This window comes from Apus apus, chromosome 1, assembly GCF_020740795.1.
Source record: "Apus apus isolate bApuApu2 chromosome 1, bApuApu2.pri.cur, whole genome shotgun sequence".
NCBI classification, from domain to species: Eukaryota; Metazoa; Chordata; class Aves; order Apodiformes; family Apodidae; genus Apus; species Apus apus.
In genome coordinates this window covers 171,266,817-171,291,093 of record NC_067282.1, presented here as the reverse complement: position 1 = coordinate 171,291,093, position 24,277 = coordinate 171,266,817, and the positions used below count along the sequence as shown (strand labels likewise).

General features: G+C 45.2%; 4 protein-coding genes, 1 long non-coding RNA gene and 1 other non-coding gene across 6 annotated transcripts in view; 2 read left to right on the top strand and 4 right to left on the bottom strand.

Annotated features, from left to right (window-relative positions):
• Positions 1 to 2,509: 2,509 nt before the first annotated feature.
• Positions 2,510 to 12,644, bottom strand: KICS2 (KICSTOR subunit 2). The gene is made up of 3 exons (XM_051617261.1): positions 12,378 to 12,644; positions 10,055 to 10,343; positions 2,510 to 4,481 (listed from the first exon to the last, which is right to left on the bottom strand). Exons 1-3 carry the CDS (start codon positions 12,610 to 12,612, stop codon positions 3,665 to 3,667), a joined length of 1,341 nt encoding a protein of 446 aa, XP_051473221.1. The 5' UTR covers positions 12,613 to 12,644; the 3' UTR covers positions 2,510 to 3,664.
• A 320-nt stretch (positions 12,645 to 12,964) lies between these two features.
• LOC127383780 (uncharacterized) lies at positions 12,965 to 13,818 on the top strand. The gene is made up of 2 exons (XR_007889295.1): positions 12,965 to 13,128; positions 13,669 to 13,818. It is a non-coding gene; the product is annotated as an uncharacterized LOC127383780 (long non-coding RNA).
• A 1,570-nt stretch (positions 13,819 to 15,388) lies between these two features.
• Positions 15,389 to 19,020, bottom strand: RPL18A (ribosomal protein L18a). Its single transcript, XM_051611644.1, has 5 exons — positions 18,937 to 19,020; positions 18,315 to 18,494; positions 17,589 to 17,718; positions 15,950 to 16,059; positions 15,389 to 15,531 (listed from the first exon to the last, which is right to left on the bottom strand). Exons 1-5 carry the CDS (start codon positions 18,952 to 18,954, stop codon positions 15,439 to 15,441), a joined length of 531 nt encoding a protein of 176 aa, XP_051467604.1. The 5' UTR covers positions 18,955 to 19,020; the 3' UTR covers positions 15,389 to 15,438.
• Positions 16,832 to 16,963, bottom strand: LOC127380304 (small nucleolar RNA SNORA68). The gene has a single exon (XR_007888464.1). It is a non-coding gene; the product is annotated as a small nucleolar RNA SNORA68 (small nucleolar RNA).
• Positions 19,021 to 20,290: 1,270 nt separating the features above from the next.
• Positions 20,291 to 24,277, top strand: part of XPOT (exportin for tRNA) — a 28,256-nt gene continuing 24,269 nt past the window's right edge. The window contains exons 1-2 of the mRNA XM_051611631.1: positions 20,291 to 20,447; positions 24,004 to 24,137. Coding sequence (XP_051467591.1) covers positions 24,078 to 24,137 — 60 coding nt within the window. The 5' untranslated portion in view covers positions 20,291 to 20,447; positions 24,004 to 24,077. The remainder of the gene's footprint in view (positions 20,448 to 24,003; positions 24,138 to 24,277) is intronic.
• Positions 20,485 to 21,213, bottom strand: LOC127385947 (translation initiation factor IF-2-like). The gene has a single exon (XM_051622265.1). The coding sequence runs from the start codon at positions 21,211 to 21,213 to the stop codon at positions 20,485 to 20,487; it is 729 nt and encodes a 242-aa protein (XP_051478225.1).

The window sequence follows — 24,277 nt, the reverse complement described above, 5'->3', positions numbered from 1 at the left end:
AAACTATTTCCACTTATAGCACAGACTTTTTTTTTTAAGTTAATTAGATAAACACTGAGTGTTAGTATTCAAATAGATATCAGGAATTGATGTTACTTTTAAATCATTAAATCTATACTGCAGTCCTCTACAGCACAATACAAAATATATTAATAGCTTCCATTCCTTGCATTGTCTTAATGCAAACAGGGGAGAAAAGGTAAGATGTTTTATTCAAGAAAAAAAACCCTGAACACTACACGTAAAAGAAAACAGCTTACAAGACATAAATATAAAATAGGTAAGAGATCTCAGAATACATTTGCTGTCAAAATTCACATTCCAGGCAAAAGATACTGAATTAAATCTTCTGACAAAATCCCCATGGACTCATGTAAGTGATGAGGTCTATTAAATTTGTTACAAGCTAAGCTCCCCCATTGCTATTCTAAGCAATCTGAGTGGCACCAAGAATATCACATCTCAGTATCTGCTTTAAAAACTTTTAAATATGTCTGGAAGCGTTGGTTTTCATTATGGTATAAACATCTTTACATCTTGCATTTAAAGCAGTCATTTATAGAAGACTTTTTAAAGTACATTAGTACATTCAATCTTGCTCAGCTAAATTGGTTGAAAGGAAAAGCTGGCAGATGGGACATCATCCAAATCAGCAATAGTGCGTTTGTTCTCCAACTCTTAAAATAAAGAGACTGATCAATCTTTCCACTACTGAAGTTAGTAATGAATATATTGTTTTTCAACTTACTCAGTTTCTAGTCACCTTTACTTACTACAGATATGTTCCTCCCCTTACTTATGCAGGTTTTCATTACTGGTCAAGCAAATTTTACAGCATAGATACATCAGTCTTCCCATTACCTCATTTGTTATCTAAAACGAGATTCTCACAGCATCAAATAGGAAACTGTGCAATAAGCCTGCATGGGGCTGACAAATCTTCAAATATTAATTCAACGCACATATACCCCCACACACAGTTTTTGGTCACAGCACACCTCAGCTCACCTCAACTCTGCAACTCAATATTTGATATTGATTCTACCACAACCATTTTCACCCCTGCAGTTTTCATCTAAGCCTCTTCCAAACCCTGGATCTTCTGCTTCTCACCTTGTATTACATGAGCCTCAGGGAAAAGTCTCTGAAACCCAGAGACAGCTCCACAAAAGTTTATCTCTCCAGCATACAAATCTCTCCCACCATTTGTCTGTGTATCTCTCCCATTCCCTCCCTCCTTACACCATGAGACTAATTGTTACACTCCCTTCAGCTCCTCATAAACCTAAATATTCATAAATTCTTACCCACAAATTAGATGGTTCCTCTGGTTGTTTTTCCCAGGATCCTCTGAAAACTGCAGCAAACCATGTCAGCACTGACAAGGAAAAAGGCAAGTCTCACCTCCTCCTGCACAGAAACATCACCTGGCATTCCTTTCCCATTCCCAGAGAGAGCCCACTCACCAAAAAAACTGGAGGAGTGTGAAATTAACCACCAGGTCTGCTGAACAGTCGCTTCCTTTTCCTCTCCCCACAAAACCACTGAAAACAGCTTCTAGCCATTTCAGCAACTGGTAAAAGCTGTTGGTCTGCTCAAAGGGCAGCAGATTTCTCTTTCTCCTCATCCAACATGTCCCTTGCAACCCAGTAATGAGTAAGAAAGTGTCTGTACCATAAGGTCTCTTCCCCCAGTCTCCTCTCTCCTTTCCCATAGATAGGTAGTATGACAGGGAAATACTGAGAGACAGCATTTGTACCACACTTTATTACACTGCTGAAAACTGGGAATCAGTTCTGGCAAAAGCCTCTTTTCTGTTGGACGTCACTAGTACAATGTTATTACAAGGTCACTGTCCCACAGAGGGAAGCACACAAACTCTCCCAATACTGTCACTTGCAACTTCGTCCTATTAAAAGGACAATTCAAGCTGCAAAGTGTAACACTGTTACAACCAGGGCCCTCCCATTGTTGGCATATTTGCTATTCCAGTTACTTTCCAATGGCAAAGAGCAGACTTCAAACTTTTGAGAGTGATACTGCAGCCTGAAGGAGACTTTAGGCAAAAGGCAGTAACACAAATATTCACAACAGGGTAAGATATAGCAAAGCATGGAAGGCTCCATTTGGCACAGAGTGGAAAGTCAGCACTTACATTTCAAGAACAGAACTTACTCATGTGATTATAAAGAAATCAGTACTCGCAGCAAGAGGCAAGACAAGTTACCATAACCTTTTGTGGGAGAGAAAGGGAATCAGTAAAAGCCAAGTCTGCAATGGTGTCGTTTATACTTCAGTCTTACCAGAAACCAACATTTTTACTTAAATTCCCTTTTAAAACAAACCTGCTGTTATACTTTATACTGTGCCAAGTAAGGATCTAACTTTATTACACCTACATACATCATACAGAAGACCCATATCAGTCCCCCTGAATTCCCATCAAAGTGCTTGCACAACTGCATAGCTAACAGTCAGAAGAATAATGCAAGTTATGGCTACAGGCACAGCCAATTTGACCCTTTTATTGTACTTGGAAATACTGATTTCCAAAATAGAGCACTTTCAGGGTAACCAGAAAACACACTCTTTCCAAACCTGCAGCCTAGAAGTAGTGAAAGAGACATTTTAGAATGAGGTAAACATGCTGCATAGGCTATATATTTACATCCAAGTTCCAAAAGTTATTTGGCTTAATCATGACATTATTTAAAACTGAACAGAAAGAAAAAACTATATACTTATTAAAATCTGAAAATCAGGTTGACCCTAACACCAAATTAGAAAATAACTCATTTACAAAGGGCACTTCCTACTGCCTTTATTTTATTTTATTTATTTACTTGGCCAGAGAGAAGCATATTTTAACAAAAGCTTTGCTGCTTTTCCCATTGGGGTGTTCCTTGCAGAATACCTGCTCAACCTCAGCTTGTCTCCTTCAGCTAATTCGAGCCAAGACTGGTACTCAACACACAATGTCACAACACTCCAGCAAGCACTGGCCTTCCAGCTCAGGCTGCAGCCTGTGCTCTGGAGCAATGACAAAGCTTTATGACACACAGTGTTCAGAAGAGAGACGGGTGCTTAACAGAGTGTCAGAGACCTCTATTATCATTCTAAACCATTTGAAAACCAAGTTGTAATTAAAAATAGTGCCTTTTGTGATTCTCACATTTTTATTTAAAATGTGTCCTTGCAGGTTCACTTTCTTTAATATTCCCTTGTATCAGTGTTTAGTTCCCAGAAATCACTCCTGTCAGGCAATGCAGTTTTATGAAAAGATAGTATCTTCCATCCCCAACACATTTTCAATAAACTCTGTAGAAGACAGTCAATGATCAGACTAAGATAAAGTGCATACATTCCTTTCTGATACAGACAACAAAGTTGTGGATTGAGAAAATAAATCATACTGAAAATTGAAAAACACACAAAAAGATCCTACTGTGGCCACTTAGCACCCCACAATTAAGTTGTCCCACTAGGTACTGCCCCAAAATAATTTTCTTCAAGTATCTGTTAGCTTAAAAAAAGGAACGTAAAACATTAAAAATAATGGTTCCTTTTTAATTAGGCTCTGAGAATCACAAATTTATGTAATCCTTGAAAACTAGTTTCCCCAATGCTGGCATACTGCCTTGACAACTTGTAGGTAGTTTGTATTTTACCCTTTGGATCCAGGCTTCAAGCTCGCAAAAGCTTTGGAGTTCTTAAGGGAATGTGAAATTTCATTAAGGAAAGAAATAAAATGATAGTCCCTTTCTGACTTCTTGGACTCAAAAATAACTACAATGGTGAAGTGAGGTTCGGGGCGAGTTAGAAAGTACGTGCTTTGGACTTTGTCATCGTAGAAGTGAACAACCTTCTCCAAACTGTTGAGGTCAGAGGTTCTATCAGTCATAATCATGATTACATTGGGCCAGTGCATAACAGGCCTGTCACTGGGCAGAGACACCACTGCAGGGTACTGATCCACTCCTTTGGGGGCTTCCCTGTAAGAATGGGGGTGATGATAACCATGTCCCTGAAAACTCTCTGATCCACGATTGTCAAAAATTAAGGAAACATTGACGGCATCATACTTCCGGATGAAGCTGGAAATTTTTCCGAAGTAATCAGGATTTGTTTTAGCAGTCAAAGTTTTCATTTCAGATGCTGTTGTTTGTCGACTAAGGGCTTCATGAAAGTAAAAGCTAAACTTGGCAAGGAGAATGTTTTTGAGCTTCATCAGCCAGAGGAAGAGGTGTGGAGGCTGTACAGCCTTCTGAGACTGCCCTCCAAACAGATGCTTCTTGGTCTCTCGCTGTTTCTCAAAAATTTGGCCCCAAGTCTGCAGTTTTGTGTGAGCACTGTGCAAGTTGACCAAGGATGGAAGGAACTTCCACTCTGAGATCTGAGCCTGAGCCTTTAAGAGATGTGCAAGCACATCCACTTCCAGCTGGAAACTGCTTTCAAGAGGACTGAGGATTGGATGATGAAATCTAGAAAACATAATGTTAGTCAAGACATGAGAACTGCTGTAAACAACACTGAAATAATCAGGTAGTACTTGTCAGTTAACAGACAGAAGAGCAAACATCAAAGCAAAAAGTAAACAAAAAATAACCTTGTTAATTTAAAAAAAACAGTTATTTTAACATAATTATGGTAAATATTTTAATGAACATACAGCATTTCGCATTTGACAAAAACACCTGTCAGACATTACTCTATCAAAGCAAGAGAATTATATTTGATCAGCTGAAGAACAATCACTTTTTATCTTGATTCATAACTACTGTAACACCATTTCTTTTTAAATTCAGATGGTTTTGTTCCAATTTAAAATCCCTTCTGGTAGTAAAATATGTCTTGGTAGCTCTGGAATAGCAGTAAGACATTAAGTGAAATCAAAGGAATTATGTTACAAATTTGCTGTTTGTATGGGAAGGTATGAGGAAGCCAAGTGAAGCTTGCCTTTTTCTTTTTAAATTCACAATTAAATTGTGATGGAAAATTAGTCTACAGAACCATAACTAACTGTATTTACAAATAAACCAGGTCTCAAACTTCAAACTTTGGTGTACTAAAAGCAAGGAAGCAGGAAAACATTTGGCAGGATTTCACCACATCACAACGAAGACACTGTAACAAGCAACTTCTCTCACTAAAAATTCAGGTCAAGATCAGTTCTCAATTAAACAGATGTTTAAAAAACAAAAAACACAACAGAAAACAACACCTTGTCAACCAGGTAGAAGTGCCACTGCACATCTTATTTACAAGGTGATCCTACTATGAGAACAAATCTTGATGAAATGGAACGTTATGGAACAATTCTACACCTTTCTCTTCTCAATTTATTTTTTTCTAGGCATCAGGAAAATTAAGACAGATCCAGCCTAACTCCCCTCCATTGATATTCAAATTACTTGTAAATTTGTATCATCATTGATAAACACACACTAAATTCAAACTGTGCAAAACTGTTCTGGTTACAGAATTTAGCTACTTAACTGCCTCTGCTGAAGAACTGTGGCCTTTACAGTAAATATGTTGTTCCCTAACAGGCATTTAGGACCTCTTAAAGAGGTCTCCAACAAAGAACAACCAACAGTTCAAAGACAAGACTTGATGAAGTTTCCATTTAAGTAAAAACAGATGTATCCCCTCACTTCAGAAAAATACCCTGGGTCTTGTTATTGCTTTAAAACAAATAAGTTTACACTGAGTTCTTCCAACCTTTAACAGCTAATCTTCAGACTCTCAGCTTCCAGGACACAATATATAAAATCAATTTTTTAAAATACTTGGTTCAAAACGAAAAAAAAACACTTAATTTTGTGGGCCAGAAGAGAGAATGAGAATTTTAGGCTTTTCATCTGCTCTCCCTTCACTATTTTTAATTTGATTTTCCATTGAGTTCTTGCCAAATTAAAAGATTAATTCTTAGGCTTGTGAAAATTGTCTCCCAATTTTATCACTATTTTTAAACATTTCTTTTTTTGACAGCCACAATGTATGTCTTGAAAGGATTGGCTGTTAAGATGCAAGTCCAAATTTATTTGAAGAAAATGAAAGCATGGTTATCACAAATCAGTTAATGCACCACGTTCTGCATACAGGCCAGGCTAGGTGACCAGCCACCTTCTGTACACAGTGCACATCAGCAGCCATCGTATCTACCGGCTCTAGCTGGGCTGTGAAGTCCAGAGCATATTTACTTTTCTTTCAACAAACAAGACTTAATTAAAAATACTATTCTGCTAAGGGGCAACATTATATATTTCCAATGGTTTTGGTATTCAGCAGAAATACAATTTTGTGGACATGTATTAGAAGGGGGTGAAAAAGGATTATATAACATTACTTGTTCCTTATAGTCCCATCAAATGCACTCTTAGCACAGTGGTTTCAACACACTTGCAGTCAGACCAGGAAGGTTACTGCTCAGTCTTAAAAGCAATTTAAAAATTTATACTAATGCAGCACTACGAAGTCTCCTGGATTAACATGATGATGTATGGCTTCCTACTTCTACTTTGCCCCACGGCTCAGAGCTATCGTCATGTCCAAATGGAGACCAGTGAGGAGTGGCATTCCTCAAGGGCCAGTACTAGGACCAGTGCTGTTTAACAGATTTGTCAGAGACATGGACAGTGGAACTGAGTGCACCCTCAGCAAGTTTGCTGACAACACCAAGCTGTGTGGTGTGGCTGACATGCTGAAGGTAAGGGATGCCATCCAGAAGGACCTTGACAGGTTTGAGAGGTGGGCCCACGCCAACCTCCTGGAGTTCAATAAGGTCAAGTGCAAGGTCCTGAACCTGATTTGGGGCAATCCCAAGAACAAATGCAGGCTGGGTGGAGAATGGATTGAGAACAGCCCTGAGGAAAAGGATTTGGGGGTGCACGTTGATAAGAAGCTCAACATGGGCCAACAATGTGTGCTTGCTGCCCAGAAAGGCAACCATATCCTGCACAGCATCAGAAGTGTGGATAGGGCTTTGAGCAACCTGGTCCAGTGAGAATTGTCCCTGCCCACAGCAGAGGAATCGGAACTAGATGATCTTTAAGGTCCCTTCCAACCCAAACTATTCTATGATTCTATGTTTGCTAAACTGTTTTAATACAAGAATACACACCTCAGCCAAATTGAGAAGCTGGATATGGTTGCAGAGTAAACTAAGAGGTTATGTACTCTGTCTGTCTGCTGTAATTAAGTTTCATAACACAGAAGCATCTGGCTGAGCTCTGTATCATGTTTTTGCAATATTTCAATAAGCCAGAATTGTTAAGAATTTAAAAAAAAATTGGAAATTTATTTCCCCCCTGATAATTCTTAAAAGCAGAGGGATGCTAGTTTTGTTTTGCAGACCATGAAGCCTCATTTTTCTACAGTTCTTTATTTCCTTCCACAGATCACACTTGCAGGTATGTATTTACAAAATGCTGACTATACGGAAAACATCTAACACTTAAAAATAATTATATCAAAATAGGTCTACTAGTTACTTATTCCTTTTATAGTCAGCTTTTAAAAGATCCTGGTTCTGACACTGTTTTAATTACTTCAGTTAAGATACCACCCAAACCAACAGTTAAAAAATTGGAGAGGTTACTTCTCCAGCTGTATTCTATAGAAAACAGAAAATGCCTAGTATTGGCTGCCTACGAGTCAGCAATAAAAAGTAACAAAATAGCTTTAAAGTGTTAAAAAATTAATTATTTTTCAGATACAACCCATATGACTTCATTGCTGACAGTAAATTAATTCTGTCATTCCTTTACCAGCCACCAGTTATTTGCCCTACATTAACTGAAGAGCTGGTTTTAGACATAAGGAAAAGAAACCAAGGCCAGAACCTCTCTACCAAACAGATGCCCTGCCTGGCCTTGGCATGGCTGGCTGAAATAATGGCACACAACCTCAACGACCAGTGAGGAATATATTGACAGAGGGAAGAGACTGGGTAAGGACAAGTTTATTTCACCTTTCACCTGAGAGGGTGGACAGACTGTAATACAGAAATGCTTCCAGCCAGCACATGGCAACATTACAACTCCCAGAAACTGATCTGAGACATGAAAAAAAATTAAGGAAGGACTGCAGGAAGATACCATTAACTGCACTTTTTTCAGAAGTATTCTGTGCATCACTGGGGAGGACAACACAGCAGTTACTGAGTTAGCTCTAACAGATCTTAGAACACCTCCATCTCAGAGACACTGCTTATTTTTTTAAAGAGGTTATAATAATGCCTTAGAAGTACAAACATGTTACTGAACTTTATTTAAATAGCATAATAAAACACTTCATATGTAACAGGTCTCTAGTCAGTTCTTCAAAGTGTCAGTTTTGGTTTTCAGATTTTTAAGTTTTGTTGACTCAGCACATGCTCAAAAGAGATGGTGATGGATAGTGTACAACATAAATGAACTTTTCCAAAAAACTTTCCTCCCTTTACTCTTTAATGTTTATTCCACAAAGAAAAAATATCTAAGTTTAATTTTTTATTGGACTAACAGCCATGATATTGTAAGGATTAAAAACCCAAGAATTGAAAAAAAAAAAAATCACTAATAAGATCATATAGACTAATTTTTATTTTCAAATAGCAAAACTCTGTAACAATTTGCCTAAATTGTTCCTAAAACGATGTTGGTCAGTTGCAGTGCTTTAATTTGGCATGTCAGAAGGCAGCACTGAATTGCTTATTTTTCCTAGGTGTTCAACTTAAAAATTGTAACCAAAAACATAAGAGCTCAGAATACTCTCCTCAAACGTCTTCTTAGACATCATTTCACTAACAAAGATTTTTTTTTTTTTTAAATCAGCTACATTTGAAAGCAAACTTCCTACAATGGCCACCTTGCTTTATTTTAAAATAATCAGAATTTTAGTCTGTTGACATGCATTGAAAAATTATCTCTTTTTAAAAACATCATCACTTTCAAGGCTGCAATGTGTTAGACAGGAAATACCCATCCCAGAGTAATTTAGAAACATCCTGGGATTCTTTTAACAGAATCACAGAATGGTTGAAGTTGGAAGGGACCTCTAGAGATCATTTAGTCCAACCCCACTGCACAAGCAGGGTCAAGTACAGCAGGTTGCCCAGGGCCATGTTCAGTCAGGTTTTGAGTATCTCCAAGAATGAAGACTCCACAGCCTCTCTGATCAACCTGTGACAATGCTTCATCACCCTCACAGTGATTTATTTATTTATTAAGGTTTAAATGGCATTTACTGTATTTTCGATTTGTGCCCATTGCCTGTTATGACTCTGCTGCACACCACTGAGAAAAGTCTGGCTCCTTCTTCACTGCTTCCTATCAGATACCTACACTCAGTTAACACAGTTCATGTCTGTTTACAAGTTGGATATTAGCCATGAGCTCATCTCTGTTACTGACTGCTAATTTTAGCAACTGTTCACATCACCAAAATTATTAGATCTGAACTTCAAAAAAACAGGATGGCAGGGACCAAAGTCTCAGAAATGCTCCTTCTACTGCCTCCAATCCCACACAAGAGAAGTGAAAACAGGGCACCATAAAACCTTACTAGGTAGGCCAGACAGGTGTGGTGTAGCATTTAGAATTAAGTAGACATATATTATTGCCTAAAAATAAAATTTTCACACAAATATCTATTTTACTTATATATTGATTTTACTGAAGTCCATATGGTATTAAGTCATGTTTCCTCTCCACTCCCAATGAAAAAGCCCAAGATCACCTTTTATAAGGAAAATTATTCTTCCTCTCTGCTGAATATGAACATGTTGAGTATTAATTAAGGAATGGGGAAGACAGCTCCTAGAGCATGGTAAGAAGAAATACTTTCTCTCTTGTTTTTCTTCTTCAGAAGAGTCATGTTTTGAGCATCACACATCTGCTGCTGCTGAACAGCACTCACCTCATGTATGAATTCACTCAAGGGGCTGTGCTGCTCAGCAGTTGAAGTACAGCAAAGTCTTTGCTTTCAAAGTTCAAAGGCTTGCTTTGAACCTCAACATCATTTATTACAGATCGTATGTCTGAGTACTTACTGCCAGCAAATGAGCACTGACCTTGAGCTGTATTTCTTTAAGATGGATTCCAAAATGTTTACCAGTTCCTCAGAGTTAATGAACTTTTGGGTGCTGAGCGTGTACATTTTTTCATAGAAGTCAGCAATTTCCATCCGAGCCTGAACAAAAAAACAGAGCTGTTCAGACAGGTGAGAAAGCAGCTCTTCCAAGTGAGGAGCTGTTCCTCCTAGTGCATTGCGACCCGTCGCCACCACCTTCTTCAGCTCGTTATGCAGAGATGTGTAGATGGTTCGGATGGAGTCCTTTCGGCTGAAGAATGACTGACCACCTGTTCAGATAAATATGGAGGTATTACCAAAATCCAAGGACAGCAAAGACAGACAGCAATACTGGAAAAGTGTATACAACCACACTTGTTTTTCCCTAGGTGTTCCTAAGTTTTGTTTGATCACAGTATTTTTAAAATCAAGAAACAAATTTCCGTGTGTTATTTTGCATGCAACTGAATTAGACATAGGATAAACTTGGAAGTACTTTCTGTAATTTCATGCAAGTTACACTTGTGCTAATTCATATTTCAGCAGCCAATGACCACTGCAAAACCTCAGCTCCCTCACACCTGCCTTAGCTATAGTGTGACCTTTCAGAAAATAGATCAGTTAACTTAGCTACCATAATATGTGAGCTGGACATACTGGTATCTGTGGAAGTCAGAAAAATAAAGTCATCATGCAGTTTTAATAGTCTCTATTCCTGTTAATAACTCTGGATCTTTTAAAGATAATTCCCCTAACAACACCTCTTCAAACACAAAGCACTCCCATTTGCCAGGCAACCATTAAATGGGAACCATGTGACATCTGGGTGTACAAATAAAACCTTCCAAGTCCTTACACAATCTTACATGAAACAGAATTCAAAAGGAAAACATTGATTGTTTATCTCAGCAAGACAACAGTGCAGGTTAGTCTGTAACTAAAATGGAGAGGGCGGGGGCAAAAAAGCAATAGTACTTCTCTCTCTACACTATGAAGAATCACAAAAAACCAAAACGTAGAGTGTCAAAGATATTTAACTTGGACATTACCAAAAGACTGTACCAAGATACTACCCTTAATTCATAATTTCTGTTTACAGATGGCTTTATGTGCCACTGTGGTACTTGAGCTGGAGTGGAACAAGGATCACAAGAGCTGAATCTGCAGAACTTTTAAAGATCTTCTGAATTTAGGTTCCACTTTAAAACTACTTATAAACTTTGTAATGGTGGATAGTCCTTTTCACATCCAAGGTTCAAACATGACCTTAGCAATTTGAGGCAGAAAAGCAAGAGACTTGGTTATCATGGAAAAACAGCTACCTTCCTAAACCAAGAGTTGCCCCCAGGGCATGGGTGGCATGAAGAATCATCTACTGCTATTGTTCATGAAGCATATAAACAAACAAAACTGTGAGCCCTCCCTTACCAATTTTGTCCTTCCTGCAAGCACCAAACTCACTTTTTAAAGTCAGCCTTGCAGATAGTTTTGTCTGTAATGACCTTCTTATAAAATAGTTCCGAGTCACCACTTAAACAGCAAAGCACAATTTTCTTGATGCTGTACTGCACCACACGTCTGACTCATATCCCCTGATCCATTTTCCATGCCAGTCGGCAGTTCAGAAAGAAAATAAGCAGCTTTGCCCAGAAGGCAACAGGATGACAGCTCATCCTGTGAGGGTCTGGGATTTTCCTGTTCACTTAGTAGCCAAGACTGCAGCCAAAACTTTCAGAGATCCTGCAGCTTCTCCATGAATATCGATTTTCAGCAGGCTATTGCCAGCCCTGAGTGCTTACACATACGTGGCTCTAATATTAGGCCCTGGAACCGTGACGTGAAAAAGCCTTAACTCTTTGGTTACCTAAGATCACCTTCGCCAGAATCTCAAGCAGAGCATTCCGGCAGAGAAACAGCTCTGGCTAAAACTTGGGAACGGCAGCAGACAGCCCATCAGCCAAGAGAGAGACGTGCCTGCTTGCACAGCCGCGGTGCCGCCCTCACGGCACCCGCACTCTCAGGAATCCTTTCGGGACAGCCCAAGTGGCACAGCCGATCTCTGACGGGGCCCGCGGACACGTGCTGACCCAGCACCTGTGTTCCAGACGCCCAGCCACGCACCTCACGGAGCCCAGGGCCCCCAGGTACCTATGGCTGCGCCACTGCAGGCTGACACTACCTCGCAGGGCGGACAACCGCCCGCTCCCTCCCGCGGAGCTAAGCCCGGGGCAGGCGGGGACCCCGGCAGCGCCCGCGGGGGTGAGAGGGGCCGGCGGGGCGGGGGAGCGGAGCGGGGTCCGTTCCCGGGGCGCGAGGGGCGGTACCTAGCTTCTGGCCCAGGAAGGTCATGCTGTGGTAGGCCTTCTCGGCGGCGGCCAGGTGCGCCAGCCCGGCCAGCAGGGCCAGCCAGCTGGCCCCCGCGCTCTTGTTGGCCTCCCGCTCCTTCTCCACGTTGTCCTTGGCCTTGTCGTAGGAGAAGATGCCCAGGTGGGAGAAGAAGGTCTCCAGCACGGCCTGCTCCACCGGCACCGGCGCGCCCAGCGGGATCGCCTCCCCCATCCCGCCCGCCGCCGCCACGGGCACCGCTTCCGGGTCCGGCGCCGGCGCTCGTCACGTGGCAAGCGGGGCGGGGGAGGGGGTCACGTGAGGAGCGGCGAGGCGGGGGGGGGGGCGGTGATGGGGCCTGGGCACGGGGGTCCCGGGGGCGGGGGGGGGCGATGGGGCCTGGGCACGGGGGTCCCGGGGGTCCCTGGGGCGGTGATGGGGCCCGGGCACGGGGGTCCCGGGGGCGGGGGGGGCGATGGGGCCTGGGCACGGGGGTCCCGGGGGCGGTGATGGGGCCTGGGCACGGGGGTCCCTGGGGCGGGGGGGGGGGGGCAGTGATGGGGCCTGGGCACGGGGGTGGGGCATCAGCTCCAGGGCTCCAGCCGAGACACAGGCGGGGCTGTCTCCATCGTTGTGCTTTTCAGTTAAGTCTCTTCTCAGCAGCTGCTGAAGTTAGCAGCGTGTTTTCCGGCCAGCGCCTGCCCCTCGCGCTGATCCTGCCCCGTGTCCAGAGTTCCCGCTGGAGAGCAGGTGCGCAGGGCCCAGGCCACTGCTAAACTTCCTGTGGGCTGGAACCAGGAAGGAGTGAAGGGGTCACACCTGCCACCCTCCTGCAGGGAGGAGCGGAAGAGACGGGTCTCCCAAAATTGATCGAAGTATTCCCTCCCATTCACATCATACTCGGTATAAAGCTGAGGGATCACAAGGGTCAAATCTTCATCCACAGCCGGTAGCATGGGAGGACTCTGTCCATTCACCTGCCTTTGATCCTGACCTATGTGGTCCTAAATTCACGCATTCCCACCTCCAGTTCCAGTCTATCACTGACTTCACAGGGGAGATTTAAGTTAGACATTAGGAGGAAATTCTTTAGTGTGAGGGTGGTGAGACACTGGAACAGGTTGCTCACGGGAGCTGTGGAAGCCCCGTCCCTGGAAACATTCAAGGCCAGGCTGGATGGGGCTTTGAGCAACCTGATCTAGCAGGTGTCCCTGTCCATGCAGGGGGGTTGGAACTAGATGATCTTTAAGGTCCTTTCCAACTCAAACCATTCTATGATGATTTTCCCAGGGCCTGACCTGCAGCCTTGGTGGTGACATGAGTGTTTTTGGGGAGGAGCGTGACAGTAGTTTTGTATCTAATTGTACATATTTGCATATATTTCATTGTTTTCTTTTTCATTGTTATTGTTTAATTAAAATTGTGTTGTTTAGTTTCCAACCCATAAGGCTCCTTTATTCTCTTTCCCTTCTTGGGAAGGGAGAGGGGTTAATAGAGTCTGTCAGTCGATAAACTGCAGCCCAACATTAAACCTTGACACGTGTTCCAGTGGCATCCCCACTCAGGGAACCTGGAGGCCCCAGTCCCTGACGGTTCTGGAGGGCAAATGCAAAGGATGGCAGCGGTTACCTGCTCACAGCCCTGCTGGTTCCACAATGCACCTTGGTTTTCAGGTTGACCACACCAGCACTGGTTCCTGTAACAAGCGCTCCTCCACCCTGCCTTGTTTTGTATGAAACCTCTATCTGAGGCCCATTTTCATACAAGGTCTTGCAGGTGACTTCATCCCTACCCTTTGGCATTAACTTGGTGGGATACCCACATGACACTCCAGCTTCTCCCAACTTTGTGTTAATAGTCTCCCCTCACTTGTGAGTGGGAGATGATGAATTGCCTGAACTAATTCCCATTTTTCAGATCGTGTTTCAGACAGATGAGCTCCCTAAACTGTCTTGCCATAGAGGCAAAGAGGAGGAGCACAAAGCTGAGCTGTAGGGGCTTGGGGATGTGTAAAAGGACTGGTCTGATCCAACTTTAATGGAACAGCCACCCCTCTTACACTGAGCCAGGCTCTTGCTTGAAACCAACAAGCAGTTCCTGCCGTGGTTGAGCTGCAGCTCTCCAGCTACCCCTAAACTAACACTCCTGGTTTCCTCCCTGGATAACATTTCACTGCACTCCAGGCACCATCTGAACAAATATAGCATCAGTTCTGTAACTCTGGGCAAGAACCCTGTACTAGTTTAACTCTCTGCCTATCTCTTGTCCAGGAAACACTCAAAGCACACTGCCATTGAAAATAGGCACCAGATGCAAAAAATGGCTTTAAATATGAAGCAGCCTTTTCAATTAACCTCAGCTGCAGGGCCTGCAAGTTGTTTTGGGTTTTTTTGTGTTTTTTTGGTTGTGTTTTTTTTTAACTGTAGCTTTATATTTTAAGTAGGGTAGCCTGATGATTGGGTTTGGAGATAGACATTTTCACCAGAGCAGTCAGTCTAACACCAAAGGTAAGTCTGAGAAGCCCTTTGTCACTTTTTATTTCTCAGGGCAGGCACCTCTGTACGTGTGAGTTAATTCAGAAAGGTGTGCAACATCCTTGAAAAGGTTTGGGTTAGAATGAAAGTTTTGGCTTTACATTTAAGCTTTAAACTTCAAGTAGTGTAACTGAAGTTACGAGGTCTTCTTTATTGTAGCTGACAAGCTGGAGTTCTGCATGCACAAAAGCTGCCTTCTTCCTGAAACCAACTATTTTTAATTAGTGTGTCAAAGGGACTAAGTGAATGTGGGATTTTATAGCTGCTCAACAATAGACTGTGTCCTGGGTTAAAATGTTGGTTTATTGCTGGGATATTTTGGTAATTTAAGTCAGCACCTGACGCACTGACATGTTTCAAAGCAATCACAGCTGTGAACAGTACACTGCCAATAGTTTACAGAAAATAAAAGAGTGGGAAGGAAGACTCCTAGGTATCCAGGAGACTGTCTCCAAAAGACAACTGGGAATAAGCGGTTCAGATAAGACCTTTATTACAACACGGAGTTGATTGCACGTTTTTGTATTTAAAAGAAAGTATTTGGTCTCTTGGTGGTGAAACGTGGTTTGTGCTGGCGGCGCAGAACTCTGTGTGGCAGAGGGAACTTGATCTTAGAATCCTACAAGAAAAATATATCAATCAACATATTAGACAAATGACAGAAAATAGTTTCCAATAAATAGCTAAGCTGTATTTAACTGCTAACTTATGTATAGAGCAGTAATGCATCGACAGACTAGATATACCTCACAACAGCTTACAGATGCTTTCATTTTGCAATTCTTTCTGAAATAAATGCTTGTTAAAGGCAAGTTTTCTGCATCATAATACATACCTGTTTTAGTGTGACTTTCTTTCAAACAGTTCTAGCATTAGAAGTCATACATAGTAGTATGACTTACAGACATAATGACACAATTGCAAACCTATGCATACAAGTTTGGCTCCCTCCCTATTTTTGTCTTCAAAGACAAGAGAGCCCTCCCTTCCAGCCCAGCATCAGGCCAGGACCCACTAGTCACTGCAACATAACTTACATGGAACTGCTTGACTGCTGGTCTACGGCACTTGCTGGCAGCAATTTCCTCAACTTTCATGATCTGAATAGAATGAGCACGGGCACGGTGACGGGCTCCCATATCACGGTCTGTAACAAGAGAACTCATTAAGAATACATCTTACGGCATTTTTCATTCAGAAATCTTTCTACCATCTTTTCAGGAAATGTTTATAGTAACCTCTACAACTTTTAAAACTTCTCATCAACTCTGCTTAATCACATTCATTTTAGTATCTAAAGTGATGGCAGAAATATCACAGAACCAACATGCAGCAACAAATTCCTCCAAGAAAGTCCCATCTCATTCTTCTTGCCTGGTTTCAAGAAGGCATGCATCTACAGAAATTATCTCTGTGGGCCTATTTCATTTTTTTCAGAAAAAACTGATTCGGAATCAACACTGAAATCTTATTAGTGTAAAGATGTGAACTTAAAATTAAGTTTCCCTTATGAAAGGAAGGTGCAAGTAAAGATGGAATCAAGTAAAGGTGGAATCTGAGTTTTATCTTCACTCTCCTTAAAATTAACAATTGACAGAAATGTTAATTGATATTTAGCCCACAAAATTAGGCTCTCAGAACAGGATGAAGCCATCTGTACGTGGGCTACCCAAAAATCCCTCCCTGCAGCAGTAAAAATTGCTGCCTGCAAATCTTGATGTCCACAGCTGATTCCTCAAGATGTGCCTGCTGAAATACCTATTGTGCTTACAACACCTCCCATAAAGATCTAACATCTCTACTAAAACTTACCTGTCAAAAGTATTATTGAAAATAAAGGTATTTAATCCTAACAAATTAAGCTCTCAGATCTCTTAAACAGTCCTTCAGTATGTTCATTGGCAGGAATTATTGTAAGTTACTGTAGAACCTTAAATTTCACTTTCAGCAGCACTGCAGCTTTTGAAAGGCGACAAGATACATTTGATATCTGCACACATGACAAGAATATCGTTATTAAGAACAATATTCTTTGGGTTTTTATGTGCATTCTGTAATGTTTGTAATATTTCTGGATTCAAATACCAATAGCATCAGCTATACAAATGCTCTATTCCCCCAAATACTTCACATAAGAGACTGAAATAATGACAACCTTTAATTCTCCCTAAACCAAGGCAAAGAGATCTTGAAGCAACACTGATTATTTTTTTCCACTGTGATTTTTTACATTTTACTTTCTCCCTAAAGGACAGATGCTAATATCATTTCCAAATGATATCCGAAATATTATCTTCACAAGACTTGGAAAGATGTACTCAATTATTTTAAAACAGTAAATCCACTGCAAGAAACACGTACAGCACCTCAATGGTGACAAAATTCTCAGTCTATAAAACAAAGCTCATTACTAGAATCGTAGAAAGTCACACCAAGGTTAAGTGGGAGTATTTTCAGCTAGAAAAATGTATAAGGAGTTGTAATGAATAAGATATTGCATACATCATACACAAACATCGATGGACTTCTTTGGGAACTTCTCACTTTATTTCTCCAGCGTTTCATTTATCCTATAATGGATCAAGTTAAGCTTGCTTTTTGCCCACATCAGGATTTAATCTTGTGCTCATATACTAGTCCTACCATTATATACCTCAAACAGTTCCATGTACTTACAGCACTGAGTGACAGCACCAGCCGTGGTCAAATCCCTGTACTCTCGGTACATGTTATGAGTTCCACTACGAGAATCATAGCGCAGCCAAATGCCAAAATTTTTTACCTTCAGAGGAGACTTCTCATACACCTGGAATTATACAAGAGCACAAAAGTAGTTTGAGAGAATACATCACCAGCATTTCACACGTTTAAGAAGATTTTAGAGCTCTAATGAAACCAGTGATTTTATTGTCAAAAATTACTACTTGCTCTCTGTCTCCACATCAACATAGCTACATTCAAGTCCTATTAATTCTGAGTAAAGAGCTTTAGTAATTCAGTGTGGAAAGAAAAGTACACACAATATTTAATCTCTAAAGAATGTCCTTTAAGCATGAAGAAAGAAGAATGTGAGCATAGACACTTAATCTCCAAGAACTACTGATACCCATGTGACACTTAAAAGGTATATTCCTACAACGAAGCAAGTGTAAGAACCAGACAGCAGCACTGAGTAAAGACATAGCTCGTAACTCCCAAGTGCTGTGAGGTTAAGTTTCGTTTTACTTTACTGGACATATACTGCCATTTTGAAAAAAAACGACTATCACTCAGCTTCACAGTAAGTTAAGGACAAATTAATTTCAACCTTCCTCCCAACAACAGCGCCAAATTTCTTCCACATATACCAGCCGGAGCTCCCTACAAATCTCCCACTATTTTTTTGGTTTTTCAGGCCCGCACCTGGCCACAGTACACAATCTCTCCAGAAGACTTCTTCATCTTCTTCAGCTGAGAGACGAAGTACCAGAACCGGGACTTGGCCACAACGTGGTTCGGAGCGAAGATCCGCATGCGGTAGAGCGGAGGGGTCGTGCACTTCGGCGTAGGCAGGCATCGCCCGACCACCTTGTACTCCCGCAGCTGGAGGGAGAGGAAACACAGGCCGCCCGCGGCGTGAGCCCCGCAGCCCGAGCCCCGCCGGCCCAGCCGCCGCGGGGCCGCTCCCGCGCCAGACTGACCGCGCCTCGCCAGGAGACCACCCCGTGGCAGGCACCGAGGCCCCAGGAGCAGCGAGGAGAGCCCCGGCCCCGGCGATCGTCCCCGCGGGCCCAGCCGCCCCGCCCGCCCGTCGCGGCCCCGCGCAGAGGCAGCGCGGCCTCCTCACGCCTCCCGCGGGAGCGCCGCCGCCGCCGCCATGTTGGCCGCTCGGCTCCCTCCGGGCCCGGGCCGGGCCGGGCCGGGCGGCCGCGCAGAGGCCCCTCCGGGGCGCCCCAAGCCCGCGCCGCCGCCCTCCCACCGGCCGCCCCGGCCGCGGCCGCGGCCCCGGCCCCGCCGCGCCCCCCACGCCCCGATCTCCGCTCACAGTGCCCGACGCCTTCATGCTGCTGCCTCCTCCGCGGCCCGCAGGAAAGGAAAGGCCGCGTGCGCCGCCGCCTGCCGTCCCCGCCCGCCGGCAGCCCCACCCCCGGCCCGCCGCTCCGCCCGTTCCCGCCCGGGGCAGCGCGATTGGACGAGCCCGCCGCCCGTCCCCGCCCGCCGCTGGGCTCCGGCGCAGCGAGCCCGCCCGGCCGGGCCCGGGCGGTTGCAGCGCGGTGCGCGGCCGCGCGGGGCTGGTCGTGTCCTGCGCACCGCGGCCCGCGGCGCCGCCGAGCCCTCCTCCGACACCGTGGCCACGGGCCCGCGTGGTCCCGGCACCGGCGGGAAGAGGCCCGGCTGCGTGTGATCAGCGTCTCCGGCCGGCCCCTCTGCCTTGCGGAGGACGTGGCAGGGAGGGCCCGGGCAGGGGCAGCACCGCGCTCCCCTGGGGGCGGCGGCCGCAGACGCGGGGCTGCGCGGCAGCTCCTCACCCGTGCGCCGTGAGCTGCCCCTGGGGATCCCGAGTCCCCCCTCCTGCCGCGCACGGGCAGCCGGGCCCGGCTCCGCAGCCACGGCGAGCGGGGCAGGCGTGCGGCGCGGCCAGGCCGCAGGAGGCCGCGCTGCCCAGGCGGCGGGGAGGGCTGGTGCCTTGCAGGGGCACCCAGCCACAGTGCTGCTGTGGCGAGTGTGTAAATAACGTCATCTCCTCGCTGCAGCCGTTTGCGTGTAGTGCTCGTGGGTTTTCACTTAGCGCTAGCCCTGCGGGTACGCGCGCATCGGCTCACGCAACGCCCGCGCGCCTTGCTTCGCTGCTTGCGGGGCGGCCCGTGCCCTGCTGGCAGGCGGCAGCCGGGTTGCGCGCAGACAAACCCGCGCCGATGCTCCCGCAGCGTCTGCGCTGGGACCTTGCGCGAATCGCCGGGCGGGTCACCCCGGCCGGGCCTGCCGAGCTGGCACCGGCGGCACCCAGCGTGGGGCGGCGCGGCCCGCCCTCCGGCCCGCCCCTCGCTGCTGCTGACAAAGCACGACTGCCAGGTAGTGGAGTCCGGGGGCGGAACGGGCCGGTCACGGGTTGTGAAGCTAGAGCCATTGGTCTATAGCACTGAGGCACGGCGCCGCGGGGCGCCCTGCCGCGGGGAGGCCGCACCCCCGCGCCGCAGCGGCGGGACTACAGCTCCCAGCGTGCCGCGCGGCCGGGCGGGGGGGGCTGCCTGGCGGAGCGGGGAGTGAGGGCGGCCGGGCGGGCCAGCCGCCAGGGCGGCGCGGGGCACGCTGGGAGCTGTAGTCCTGCGGCGGCGGGCGGGCCGAGGGGCGGGCGCAGCGGCCGCTCCTGCCCGGAGGCCGCTCCGCACGCGCGAGGGCCGCGGCGCCTCCCCTGGGCGTCCTCCTGCTGCTCCCGCCGCCAGCCGAGGCGGCGCGGCCTGGCCCGGCCCGGCCCGCTCCCTATGCTCGTGGCGGCCGCGGAGCTGTGGGGGTGGCAGCCGGTGGCAGCGCCGCCATGGAGGAGTGACCGGGAAGGTAGCGGCGGGGGGCGCGGGGCGAGGCGCGGGGTGACTCAGACGGGGCGCGGGTGGGGCTGGGCCTCCCGGGCCGCTGGCGGCGGGTCGGGGCGGTGTGGGCGCCCGCGGGCGTCGCCGCTGGGCTGGCGGCGGCAGCTCCCCCCGGACGCCCCGCCGGTTCCAGTGCGCTCGGCGCCGCCTCCCCCGCAGCCGCGGGGCGCTGGGGTCGGAGGGGGAGACGCCGCAGCCTCCCGGCCCGGCCACGCTGCCGGGGGAGCGGGGAGCGCCGCGCTCGGCCGGTCTCCGCCGGGCGGCCGGGGTGCGGGTGCGCGGCCGCGGGGAACGGCGTGTTTGTGTAACGTGCGCCGTCGTGCGCGGTGCGGTTGTATCGCGTGGTGCGGGGGCTGCCTCTGGAGCCGTCCTCGGCCACGGCTTCGCGGGGGGGGGGGCAAGGAAGTCACCGTGAGCTGTGAGACTGCAGCGTGATGGGAGGGACCTCTCCGCACCTCCCTGTTCCCCTGCTTCAGCACGGCGCTTCCCCGCGCTGGGAGCCGCCGCTGGGCCCGCAGCAGCCGCAGGAGGGGTGCTTTGTCACGCACAGGGGGGCAGGTGTCCTCGCCGCAGCTCTGGGTGGTGGGCTGTGAGTGCCCGGCCCTGGGCTGAGCTGCTGAGCCAGGCGGCGGGGCTGGCCCTCCCTCGGGAGGAGGCTCTTGGACCTGTCTGTGGGGGCAGGAGGGCCTTCCTCCTCGCGGGGAAGTCCCGGCGAGTAAGAATGTGCCCCACATGAAGACCTGATGTGTCACTTCCAGAAAGAAAAACTTTCTGGGCCAGCAGAAAAGTTCTCGAAGTAGCTGTAAGCACACAGCTGTTAATTTTAACCACGTGTTAGGCCAGTGTAAAGGCTTTAGACCCTAAGAGTCTGCAAATATGCTCAAGATTTCCAGCAAGCAAAGCAGAGATAGAAAAGAAAGAATGTGAAATATTATCTAAATTGTATTTTGTTTTATTAGAGAAAACTTGAGGAAATTAAAATGGAGTATGTCACTGCCTCCTTGCGTGCAATCACAGTCTTGTGTACACCTAAAATGAGTGCTGTAAATGAAATATTCTTTAATTACTAGTTGTTCCTGTGATTAGCATCTGTAGTTAAAATGCTCTGAATGCTTTTGTTTACTAGGGCATATCTGGACCCAGATTAGACACCTTTAACCAAGTTAGTATTGTTAAACTGGGAAATCTTCCCCACTTGAAGTGTGACTGCATTTTTTCCTGCTTTCTTGTATGAAAGCAGTCTCTGCTATTAAATGCATTTATAGATATTTAATATACGGAAGGGAATGAACTGTCCTGACGAGTGATACACAAATTTCACACCTGTACAACGTCACTGCTAAGAATTGCACCCTCCTAATTATAGTAAGGACAGTTTGCCATCCAGTATAGTGTGCTGCTTAAGAAAAAAGGCTCTCTGTGTAAATAAAATAATACTTTGTACACAGCTGCATATTAACTATTTACGTCATTGACTTTTTTAATAAATAAATTGCATGCTTTAATGGTGTACTTGATTTTATAGCTAAGTGTGTCTTGCAAATGATTTTGCAAACTGTAAGTACTATTGAAATTGCAGTTTGATTTTGCTTTTGCAGTGTAACTGCCTGGTAAAATAGATTTGTGGTGGAAAAGCTACTTGCTTAACTAAAACTGTATAGCATGAGAAGCTATTTTGCTAGCTTTCTCAAAAGGCTCATTCAAATAGTCTGTCTCAATTAATTGTTTTCTAGACTTTGCTAGTCAAGCTGAAACCCTTTAGAAAAGGATATCTGGTGGAAGATGAAACTTCAAATATGCTCATGTAGCTTATACAAAATTAGTAGAATTGGTTGGCATTGCTGTTAGCTAAACAAGTGAAGAGAATACATGTTTGAGACAGGATATTTTTGATAGTAAAACGTGTCACACATATAGTTTACTGCCCTTTGGGCAGATAATGTCATAATATCAGCAGGAAAATGTGCCAAAAATATGCTTCTGTACATTAAATAGTTTTACTTGTATAACTCAACCAAACCCTAATTGAAAGATGCTGGAAAAAAAAATCATTTTCCCTGGAGCATTTTACCTTTATTTTAATCTGGTTGTTTTGGATGCTGATTATGGGAAAAACAAGCAGCACGGAGAGCTGGGGACACAGAGAGAGAAGACTCAGCAGAGTAACTTTAATCCCTAAAGCTTTTGACCCTGAGAGGGATTGCTCAGTGCATGAAGCTTGTTTTACCACAAGTCATCGCTTTGTTCCAGATTTTCTGGTTTCTATACTGCTGCAACCTGCAGGGGTTTTTGTACAAACTCAGTATTATGTATTAAATTGCTTTTTATGATACATTTTGTCATAGTGTATTCAGTAATGAGTTTTATAGAAATGTCTGTCAGTTACCATGTTAAATTTTGGGCTCTTTTTTTTCAGGCATGCTGGCTGTCAGTTGTCACTGTGTCACCTTTCTTCCAGTGGGGCAGGGTGAACAGTAGAGCATGCACAAGACACGATACTTAGAAAGCAGGAGTTTTACCTATAGGGATGTAAGCAGCTTCAAACCACAGCTCCTTTGTATTTCATCTCTTCCTCTTGTCTGCCTTCCTTTCCCTTACCTCCTACCTACTTGTAACAAGGCCTTGTTTCAGGCATCATTAACTATGTTACCATGGGGGAGTGGGACTTTGAAGGATAGATTGTTTTTTGTCCCCCCTTGCTGTTAAATGGCATCCTACTATTTGACAAAGATGTGGTGGGTTTTTTTTCAATCCACTGTGTTTTACCAGAGCCTTATGGAACATTGCCTGTAGAGAGGCACATAATCTTTAGAACATTTAGCTTGCTTGTTAATTTTACACTGAATTTTCTAAATAAAAGTCATTGCTAGTAAATCAACACCCATTAGTAGGAACAGAAATCTTCATTAACAACTCAGTGTGATGTATTTTGTGGTTAATTTCTAAGACACTTCTCTTGTGTGCACTTCCTTTAGAAGAAGGACATCCTAGTGGCTTTGCCCCCTAGGGGAAATACTTCGTACATGGGTTTATGAAACATCTTAACAATATTAGAGATGAGTAGAGTTTGGCTTTGTTGTTGGTTTTGTTGGGTTTTTTTTGCAGTTGTGAAGCTTTGCAGTTGTGGTAGGGAAAAAAGTACAGTGGTCTATCATTTAAGTAGCAGATTTATGCTTATGTCACATCTTGCTGAAACCTCCTTTGCATGCTTGGAATTTGAGTTGAAGCCTTTCAGCTGAATAGTACATCCCATTTCTCTGTTAAATTATATAAATTCTTTTCAAGATAACTTAAATATATGGGCAGTTCAAAATTTCCTTATTCCATAGGAAGTTTAGTACTATTGAAAGTTGACTAAAGGATTTAGAATTCTGATATGTGTGTCACAAGTATGTGCATTCATGTTTGAGTGCATTACATACTGTGTTTGAGGTTTGTGGGCAAGCTTCTGTGGTTGTTGCAGTCCTGCTTTTGATTTTTATTGTTCTGCTGAGCAAATCAAGTTTCTCTTTCTCTATTTGCAGATGATCGCAGCATCCCCTCTAGAAGAAGTGGGCAAACCAGTTAGGAGTAGGAAACAAAGAGTATAGCAGTAGAGATGGATGAACAAGCCCTTTTAGGGCTAAACCCAAATGCTGATGCGGACTTCAGACAAAGGGTATATATACTTGGTTATCTCTCTAATAATTGGGGATGCTGTTTCAGTGCCAAAGTCTTATACTATCTTGGGCAAGGGAGTGGGTTTTTTGGGGGTTTAGTTGGGTTTTTTTCATTAACAAATACCTGGGGTTCATGATG